The sequence below is a fragment of the Cynara cardunculus genome, assembly GCF_001531365.2.
Source record: "Cynara cardunculus var. scolymus isolate 2C chromosome LG 14, CcrdV1, whole genome shotgun sequence".
NCBI lineage: Eukaryota > Viridiplantae > Streptophyta > Magnoliopsida > Asterales > Asteraceae > Cynara > Cynara cardunculus.
In genome coordinates, this window is record NC_037541.1 from 2384953 (window position 1) to 2396420 (window position 11468).

Here is an 11468-nt window from a genome sequence, read left to right on the forward strand (position 1 = left end):
TAGCCTAGAGTCACTACATCTGAACCTTCGTGGCCAAAAGGGGGTTTTTATTCCTCCTTGGATTCGAAATTGAGACATCCAGACACTTTTGACATTTGGAGCCCAAGCTTAAACCAATCGGGCACCACCCTTGCGGTTAAGAGAGACTTTAAGTTTATAAGACCAACAATCCAACTTTTTATAAGATATAAGAACCATCTTATTAGCATTTTTATATACACGACACTTTTCAAAGAAATGTCTTAATAAAAGGGTAATAACCCGACTTACTTCTTGTGTCTTATTTGGTTGCTGTAATTTGTTAACATAACTTGTTAAGTCATCTATCTGCATTCAATTTATGTACAATACACACAATTATTGGTACTTTAAATCAAAAGTCCCATCTTGTTGTAGAGTCTATAATTGAATCAGTCACTATTGTGTATAGTAGTCGGGATCACATGTGGACCTTAAGTAGGTCGTTCTTAACGATGTGCTAGGTATGGCAAACGAAAATTGTAATTCCATGTTTAGTGTGATATTTAGATTGGGATAAAACAATACTGGCTGATCACCAAATTATACTGGTGGAATCAGGGGCGCAGTCAGCATTCTAATTTGAGGGGTGGGGTTTGAAGATCTTAAATTTATCTTGTCGATTTAAGTTATTTAAACCAGAGATTAATATAAGATATGTGATTAATGTTGGTTCTTTAGGTCTCATGAGATTTTGATGAGAAATTTGATTTATAATGTGTATAGATAAAAAAAAAACAAAAAAAGACGAATTTTTATAATCGAAAGTTAAATTAGAAAATTAATAATTTTGATAATTTTAACTTAAAATATTAATTAAGGGCATTTTAGAAATTTTATAAATATTCTCTCTCATCTCTCCTCTGTCCTCTCTCCGGCGAAACTTATTCGAAGAATCTTATTCGACGAACCTTATTCCGATGAACCTTATGTGAACACAAAATACACACTGTGATACCTACAAACGATACACACTATGATACCCAGATATGCATACAAGATGCACAATGTGAAACTCTTTGTAGAACAATGAAAATAACGAAAGTGCACACTATGATACATTTTATAAAACAATGAAAATACATTGTGATACACGTGAAACATTGTGAACATTATCACTATGATACACTTTGATTCACAAACGTCTATAAAATACGATGTATATTAGGTAATTGATATAGTAGGTAACTAATTTTAATTAAATAGTGATTAGTTGTCAGAAATAGAATTACTATATTACCATTTTAGCTAATTTAAAAAATATCCTTAAATATCTCAAACGAGTGGTTCATATTGGATCTCATGGTTAGCACAAACTAATCAGTTATTCCTTGAATGAGCCCCTATATGTGTATAAATATATATATATATATATATATATGTATGTATATATATATATATATGTATGTATGTATGTATGGTAAAAATTAGAAGTTGTAATTCGGGTGACAAAATATAACATTATAAAAATCTATGGTTTAAAATGTAATTTTATAAAGGCAAATTAATTAAAATAGCCATTTTTCATGGCGAGTTTCACCTTTTATCCATTTTTTTTCAAAATTACGAAAATAGTCATAGGTCAGCAATTTACGGAGGTATCAAAGTGTACAAAAAAAAAAATTTCTGAACCAGACCTGTAATTGTAAGGACCAAATATGTAAATTAGTTATATGTCGGCAAAAATATGTACGATGTGTTTTTTTTTACCAAATTTACATATTTGGTCACCACAATTGAGGACCTGCTTATACTTTCTTTTTCCTTATACTTTGATCTCTTCGTAAATTGCGAACCTGTCAATCGTTGATGTATGGCTATTTTTGTTATTTTAGGACAAAAATAATTAAGAGATAAAACCATCTGATCAAAATGACTATTTTAATTATTTTCTCTTTTATAAAACCTTGATTTTTATATTTTTTAAAACTTGTACGATGATATCAATGTTTAATATACTTTATTTTGATTTCTGATGTAATATTTTTTTTAATAAAATTTTAATAAATGAAAAGCATGAACAAAGTTGTTATTGGTAATATAAACGTAGGTACCAAGGGTATCTTTGTTTTTTTTAAATTATTTTTTAACATCTTTGAAGTCTGATTGATTCAGACGCTTAAGTATTAAGAGCGTTTTTCTTTAAATAAGAGTTTAAAAGCTCTAAATGTCTTCTGAAATTTTAAGTGGTAAACGTATCTCTTAATATCACTTAGTCCTAATCCGCCCTCTATCAAATGGTTTATACTTTGGAGGTTGGAAGAGATTTGTTAGCAAAAATTATTTGTCTTTTGTACTTTTGTAAAAAAGTATTTATCTTTTATACTTTTGTAAAAAATATTTATATTTTATATTTTTGCATTAGTTTGACCGATTCAAATTTCAGACTTCAGACGTAAACAATCTTATTGATCCAGATTTCAAATTTTAGGACAACCTCTTATTAGGGGTGTACAAAAAACCGTCAACCCCTAAACCTGCCAACTTAACCAACTAACAACCCAATTAAACCCAACTCGCCAAACCGCTAATTAGGAGACTTGAAATTGGGTTAACATAACTTAACCCAGCCCAAACCGCCAACCCGCCGTTAATATATATTATGCACACACACACACACACACACACATATATATATATATATATATATATATATGATATTTACAAAATTATAATTTACAGCCCAAAAATATGTATATTTTTTAGTTTAATGTACAACCCAAAAGTTAAATACATGTATCAGTTGTCTAATTTATAACCCAAACTTAATCCAACTATTGACTAGGAAAAGTTCAATAGGACCAATACTCCAATTCAATTTACTGATCATTTCTCGACTTCACGTTCTCCTATCGTCTACTCGTCTAGCGTCCCAAATCTACAAATCGTGACTGTCGATTGCCGATCGAACTGTGGTTGTTGGTTTGCTGCCGACCAGACTTGGTTGTTCGCTTGCTGCCGACTGGACTGCTCTCGTTGTCGTCACTAATTCGTACTCCCAATTCTACTTGCCAAATCCTTTTCTGCTTGCTACGACCTATGGGATTGTGGTAGCTTACTTGCTACGGGATTGTGGTTGCTGTGAGCCTGTGAGTAAATCATTTTCTGCTTGCTATAGGTATGGCTTCTGTAACTCGTTTTCAGCTAGTTCCTGCTTGGCTGCTTGTTTTTGCTGTTTCTAAACAACATTTTATTGAATAAAAACTCCTTAAAACTTGCTTTTCTATCATATCATATGCTTCATAGCTCATGTGGTTTACTGGTTTGTATATTTTCTGAAAATGTTACCCTTAATTGATTATGTATAGGAGCAATGGAAAATACACCTAAACCTCCAAAAATCGAAGACATGATGAACCAAACTCGTCTAAGAAAAGGGGTGGTAGAACTTCAAATGTTTAGGATCACTTTTCAAAAAAAGACTTTAGATGTGTCTGTAATTGTTGTGGAAAAGACTATGCTTACCATAGCAAGAAAATTAGCACAAGTTCTTTGTTAAAATAAGGGTTAATGCATGGAGTGGATCTATTCTTAATGGTGAGTACATGCATTTCACATGTGGTGCTCACATAGTAAATCTAATTGTAAACGAGGGGTTAAAAGATATGCATAATTCAATTACTGCAATTCGTAACTGTGTTAGATATATTCGTTCATCTTCTTCAAGGTTGCAAAAGTTTAAATCTTGCGTTGAGAAGGAAAAAGTTGATAACAAGGGGTGGTTGGTTTGAGATGTTCTTACACGATGGAATTCTACTTTTATGATGTTGGATGTAGCTCTTAAATTTGAAAATGCATTTGAAAGGTACGCGGATGAAGATGACACGTTTTCGAGTTATTTTGAGGAGAAAGAAAATGATAAGAAGAGGATTGGACCACCTAATTCTAGTGATTGGGAGTGTGCTTCTATTTTTTTCAAAATTTTGGCCACTTTTTACGAACTTACTTTAAAGTTTAGTGGCAAATTGCACATAACTTCCAACAATTTCTTTCATGAGCTTTGTGAGATTGATTCTCAATTGGGTTACTTGGCTGATAACAATGGTTCATTGTTATACACCATGACTACTAAGATGAAGAGTAAATATGACAAATATTGGGGGTGATCCAGATCGCATCAATTCCATGTTGTTTTTGGTGGTTGTGCTTGATCTGAGGTATAAGTTGAAGTATTTGAAGTTTTGTTTTGAGTCCTTATATGATGCTCAAACCGTTGCTAAGACTCCATCATTTGACGTCGGTTGATGGATCTATCAATCCAAAGACTCTATCATTTGACGTGGTACTTTGGTGGAAAAATAATACTAATAGGTATAACATTTTGTCTATGATAACTAGAGATGTACTTGCTATACCTATATTCATTTCACCATAGCATCTGAAACCGCCTTTAGTACTAGCAATCGTATTTTAGACTCATTTAGAAGCTCTTTGAGTCCAAAAATAGTGGATGCTCTTGTATGCAGTTGAAAGGGAATAACGAGGTGATTCAAATAAGTGAATTTTTAGATGAAATTTCATCTTATAACTTTCTTGAAGAAGGTAAACTTAACAATGGTTCTTTTTTCATGCTTATATATTATTAATAAAAGGTTTAATATTCTTTTTGAATTGTAAACAAACTCAAGGAGAATGCAACATCAGAGTCGGGAAGGTCTAAGACGGTCGTACTTGATTTTAATGATTTGAATCAAATGCTATCATTTAAGTTTTTGAAATTTGATTCCAAGCCTTGAGAATTTAGATATATTTTTGGATGATTGTAATAACTAATGACTTTGTTGGGTATATTTTTAGTATTATTTATCATATTTCATTTGCCAACTTTGTGAATTTTAGTAACCCGCCAAACCAACCAAACCCGCCCTAACCCGCAAGGGTTGGGTTGGGTTATACCTTTGAATGAGTTGGGTTGGGTCGAGATTTTCCAAACTGTTATAATTGGGTTGGATTGTAAAAATGTCAATAACCGCCCAACCCAATCCACATACACCCCTACTTCTTATAAAAAAAATCAGACTTCAGATTCTAACATCTTTTAAAAACAAACAACAACTAAAGTTACATGGATGTAAGTATTTTAAAAATTAAAAAAATATTTAATTAATGAAAACCATAAACAAATGAATTGACAGTCGAATAAAAATTTAATGTAAAAAAGAAATAAACTATCATAAAAAACCAATCAACAAGATTTGGACTTGGGATTTCTCGATACAAAGAAATAGTCCAAACCACTTAGGACTATAAGGGTATTTTTGTAACATTTTTCTATTATATACTTTTACCGTAGCAGTTACGGAGCTCAACACCAGCCTACCACTCTGTTGCCTTCGTTACTGCGTGGAACAAAGATATATAATATATGATGAAATATGATATGTAGATTATTAAACTAGCTATCAAATCAAAACCTTATATCAGTGCACAGTTTCTTCCTCTGCTTGTCTCTTTCTCGCACGTCTAGTCCTCTACCATCCCGTCTGTGTACAAGATGGTCCTAACGTCTAAACTATTAAGCGAATTGGGGCTGGCTAAACGGCTAAATATGAGTTTAAGAATATGTGAAATCTTCATTTAATTTAAAAGATAATTTAAAAAGGAACAAAAGAAAATATTGTATACATACATACATATATATATATATATATACATACATACATACATACATATATATATATACATACATACATACATATATATATATATATATCAGTAAATTGATATGAGTCTAACCGATGTAAAAGATGAATTTGAGATTTATTGTGGTTGAAGGACAGTTGAATTGGTAGCTTGATTTATTTAAGTGTTGGGCAGTTGTGAAAGGGTAATGCAATAACTATTTCCACATGTTGTGAGATATAAATGTTATATATATGTGTATATATGTATATATTATTTGCAAGATACATTTTTGATATTCATAATGAATATGGTCTCTCTCTTTCTTTTTGTTGTTTGTGTCTCTACAACACTTTCTTCTTCTCTTCCATTAGGGTATGATAGAATCTATAGCTTTGGTGACTCAATTGCTGACACCGGAAACTTCCTCCACTCCGGTGCATTAACAAATCCGGTCATCGGAAAACTTCCATACGGGGAGACATTCTTTCACCATGCAACCGGTCGTTGTTCAAATGGACGACTTATCGTTGATTTTATCGGTATAAACTCTATTAAGTTTCATTTTTCTTACTATAACAAAATAGGGTTTATATGAATCCCAAATATATCTGCGTATCCTAAGACATTTTTCAAGTAATGTCATATAAAAACACTAATATGACGTTTAATTTCAAAAGTATCCTAAAAATCTTGTTTAGAAGTCAAAAAACGTCGCATCAACTTATAATTACACCTTTACATAGGACACACAATTGTTTGTACTTATGAACTGAAGTCCTATAAAACAGTTTATCATGACAGTTAGACATATTTAACGTCCTATGAAACTAATACAATTGTAATGCATTTTTGCCCTTTTTGTTGTATGCATTTCTTATAACATTTTCTATATGATGATCACAAAACGCAGCTGAGGAATTTAGCATACCGTATCTACCACCGTATCTACAGATTGCCGAAAGTTTGAAGCTGAAAGCCGAACATGGAGTTAATTTTGCAATTGCCGGAGCTACGGCACTTGATGCAAAGTTCTTCTATGACCAAGGGTTTGGACAGATTCTTTGGACCAATGATTCATTAACCACTCAATTGGGGTGGTTCAAGAAGGTTAAATCAACCATGTGCACCACCAAGCAAGGTAATAAACATGTTGAGCCCACATTTGGGCCAGGGCTCAGCACATTTGGTTTTAGATAGTAGAGGTGGTCAAAAAATCAGTCCCGGTCCCAAATAGTGATTTCGTAACCGGTCCCGACTTAAATACGAAGGCCTTAAGGTGTATGAAGCCAGGTTATGAGAACCATCCCGCTCCCGGGCCGGGTCCAACTCGGTCCCACTTAATTTTAATTTTTATTTTTTAAAATTGATTTTTAACATATACAAAAAAAATATTTTTTGAAAAATTTGGTCAATCAAACACACTAACAAATACTTTTTTATTATAATTGGGTCAATTAAATACATTTTGGTCTTCGATCAAATACACTTAAAAATATATTTAAAGATAAATTTAAAAATATAACTTAAAAAAAATTTAAAAATAAATGTATAAATAAATTTTAAATAAAAAATCAGGCCGGTCCCAGATTGGGCCGGGCCAGACCTTGTTTTCTGTGGAATATCGTAATCGATTAAGGACCATCGGGCTGGTTCGGATCTCGGTCCTCTGCCAGTCCCATTTGGCCATCTCTATTAGGTGGCACACTTGCACAAATTGTGTTAAGTCAACATTTCGGCCCAATACATAGCATAGATGGTTTCGAGTGGTATACTTGCACATATAGCGCTTAGCCCACATTCGGGCCCAATGCATGGAAAGTTTATTTTGTGGTACTATACTCGCACCAAAAATGTTGAGCCCATGTTTGAGCCCAATACGTAGCATAGTTTGGTTAAATATGGTATATTTATACAAACAACGTTGAGTCCACATTTGGGCACAATCCATAGCATAGTTGGTTCTAGGGTGATATAATTGTAGAAACGAGTGTTGAGTCAACATTTGGGCCCAGAGCGTAACATAGTTGGTGTCAGTGGTATACTTATATAAACGGATATTAAGCACCCACATTTATAGCTTAAATTCGATTATTACATGATGGGCCATAGACAACCAGCCTGAAAAGATTATGCAACTACCAAAATTACTTGATGGGCATTAGTTTTCGTGTATCAGATTGTGATAGCTACTTCAAAAGATCGCTCTTTCTGATGGGGGAGATTGGTGGTAACGACTACAACTATGCTTTTTTCGTGGGCGGAACCATTAAGAAAGTAAAAAGAATGGTACCTTTCGTTGTGGGAACGATAATTGCTGCCACCAGCGTAAGTTGTAATGTTTCGAAGATTCTTTTATATTTCTTTTCTGTAGCTCTGTAAGCAGAAGTAAACCAATGTACTTAATGTTTCACAGATGTTGATTGAAGAAGGTGCAAGGGAGGTGGTTGTGCCAGGGAATTTCCCAGTCGGGTGCTCTGCAGCTTACTTGACGCTTTTTGGAACTCGAGACAAAGCCACTTACGATAGAAACGGATGTCTGAAGTATCACAACGCTTTCTCGAAATACCACAATGATCAACTTAAGCTAGCTTTGGATAAACTAAGGCAAAAATACCCACAATCTCGAATCATTTATGCCGATTACTATGGTGTTGCGAAGGCCTTGTTCCACATCCCGCACCATCTTGGTAAGTTTCTTTTTACGTTCCTCTAGTACGATTTTTGTGTGTGTGTAGAAAGCGCTTGAGTTACCCTCCAGAACACCTTTATCCTACTGGTCCTACGACCATTATGGGAATATATTACAATAATCAATTGAGAACCACAAAAAAATTACAAACCTGTGAGAAAACTGATATAAAAACTATTTTTTACGTTATTTTCTCATCAAAATGTACGATTTAAGGTACTATTTCATATATGTTTGTGTTCACATGGTGAAAAAAATTACATGTGAAACTATTTTTTTGGGTTCACATAGTGAAACGAAAAATACAGGTAAAAATGTTTCACATGGTGAAACAAATATATGTGAAAATATCATATTATGAAACAAATATATGTGAAATAATATTTTAAATCATATAACCTTTGACATTACAACAAAATTGATTTTGTAGGACGTCTAAAATTAATAAGCACCCTAAAAAACATTCATAGGTGTAAGTTTATAGGATCAAACAAAAAAACATCTGATCTAAAAGTGTTACAATAGGTTAATAGAACATTTCTAAACGTTTTAACAAGCTTTTTAGGAATCATTTAAAATAAAGTGTCATATTAACTATTTTATATGACACTATTTGAAAAAGTGTTTTATAGACACAAGTGTCCTGTAAAAAAGATATGTTTATAGGATCTTTCTCAAAAGTGTCATATAAAATAACTAATAGGAGACAATTTTAAAAGCATCCTAAAAAACTTGTTAAAACATTTAAAAACGTCCAATAAGCCTATTGTAACATTTTTAAATAGGACGCTTTATTGGTTTTATAAACCTAAGGGGTTGTTTACCTAAATGCTTATCCGGTAAGCACTTACCGTTAGAAGTCAACACTATAATTTATTTTCTAGGTAAGATTGTAGTATATCAAAATAGTATCGTGTGCAACAATATATATGGTAAGCGCTTACCCGAATAAGAGTCGCCACCTTCACTTACTGAGTAAAACTCTCTATCCTTATCATCGTTCTTACCAGGTAAGATTCTTGGGTCTTGCCATGTTCGTCCAGTGAGAAAAATTGCCCAGTAAGCACCTACCGGGTAAGCGTTTAGTAAACGGCCCCTAAGTTCTATATGTTATTTTATTAGGACGCTTGGACAATCTAGGCATCCTATAAAGTCAAATTTGTAGTAGTTTGATGAAAATAAATAATGTAAAAAAATATTTTTATATTGGTTCCCACGGGTTTGTAACATTTTTGTGGTTCTCATTAAATTTCCCCCCAATATATACATATATATGGTCGTGTTCCAGTGAGAATGACGTGAATTCTTCTAAACCATCAGATGAGTTGATTTTTTGATCTAACGGCTGAAAAATCGGCGACCAGTTGATTTCTCACCACAAACATGAACCTTCAATTACCTTCATCAATCTCAATTTTCACTTTCACAAACGTTTACGTATCTTAAATTACTTTCACACACATGAACTAGTTAAAGTCTTAGTTAGGGTGATAAAAAACAGCTATTCTTACCAAACATAATCTGTTTATCAGTTAATTTATTAGCCAACAATTAGTTTATTAACAGTAAACAAACAAAGATTGACCCATGACACTGTTAGTCCGGACGGTGCACGATTGCCAGTTCTTTTTCAGACCATATTTTCTAGAATTGGATCGGATCAAGACCGATTTTTTCGAATCAGATAAAACCCATATCAGATAATTTTATATAAATGGGTGCATGAATGCAGGACTCATGAATGGAGGTTTAAGTGCTTGTTGTGGAGGGGGTGGACCATACAACTTCAATTACACAGCAAGGTGTGGTCACATTGGGTCCAAACCATGCAAAGACCCTTCTACTTATGCAAATTGGGATGGGGTGCACCTCACTGAAACAGCTTATAGCCACATAGCCACTGGATTGCTCAAGGGAAATTTCACTTCTCCACCCATCTAAAATAACAAAATCGAACAAAATAGTTAATCTCTTCGATCAGGTTTATTTTTTAATCGAACTTCCGTTTTAGTCAGAGTTTGCATAAATATGCCACGTATCTGCGTAAAACTCAATTTCTAGATTGAAAAAACAAAAGAAAAACCTTTACGTAAATTTGCGTATAGATCCACATTTCCATAAAGAATTCGCGCAAGGATTCCCATTTACGTAATCTTTTTTCTTTTTTCTATTAATCTGAAAATAAGCTTTTGTGCAAATGTGCAAGGCATTTATGTAAATTTCGGCTAAAATGAGATTTCTGTTCCGAAAGTGGCTAAAAAGTGAATTTGGTCGGAGAGATTGTCTATTTTGGTCGATTTCCCGTAAAATAAATATTTATTGTCCCTAAATTCCTTGTGTTCTTAGTGTCTATCAATCATGTAAAACCACATCATCACTATTTCTTAGAGAATAAAAAGTTAGTTTATATTAAATAAAATAATGATGTGTCTTCACGTGATTGATATGATATAAAAAAAAGGGTATGAGATTTGGGTCGTACAAGAGATTTTTATTCAGCCATCTAAGACGACCGCCTTTAATTCAAATAACATGTTGTGTGTTGTAGTAAGTTAATAGCTAGACTTGTGGATTGTAAATTGATTATAGCTGCACGGAGTTATTTGCTCAATCAAGAATGTAATGGTTATCTGATCAGATGGAAAATCTGTAACGCATTTAAATAGAAATAAGTGAAACTGTAACAAGATTGATGTTGTAGTGTGTATATATGAGTCGATAATTCTGAATCCACTATTGCTTTTGTTCTTCTATAGAGTATGGACCCATAATATGCTCACGGGCTCCTTGATAGCGTTATAAAACGTGCTTATTATTTAAAAAAAATGCATCTATATTAATGTTTTATTTGTTGAATAGTGGCGAAACACAAGCGTTTTAACCATGGTGGCTGAATCTAATCTTTCATATAAGCTAAGTAGTCAACATGGTCAATTTTTCAATCACGATCAAGACAATAACTTGAAATAGCCGTTATCACGTCAGTAAACCGATAAAAAAGCACGTTCTTATAACAAATACTTATACGCACATAGGATAATCATATGATCAGAACCCCAGATTTTATGAGATCCTATAGATTCAGTGTAAGCCACCTATTTGATTTAATCCGACGGTAATATTTTTTATTCCGTAT

The 11468-nt window shown here is 33.0% G+C and overlaps 1 protein-coding gene across 1 annotated transcript; it reads left to right on the forward strand.

The window, feature by feature from the left end:
• Positions 1-5944: 5944 nt before the first annotated feature.
• On the forward strand, positions 5945-11039 carry LOC112526669 (GDSL esterase/lipase At5g45910). Its single transcript, XM_025137046.1, has 5 exons — positions 5945-6182; positions 6554-6781; positions 7820-7968; positions 8057-8330; positions 10065-11039. The coding sequence occupies exons 1-5, from the start codon at positions 5945-5947 to the stop codon at positions 10271-10273; spliced, it is 1098 nt and encodes a 365-aa protein (XP_024992814.1). The 3' UTR covers positions 10274-11039.
• The last annotated feature ends 429 nt before the right edge of the window (positions 11040-11468 follow it).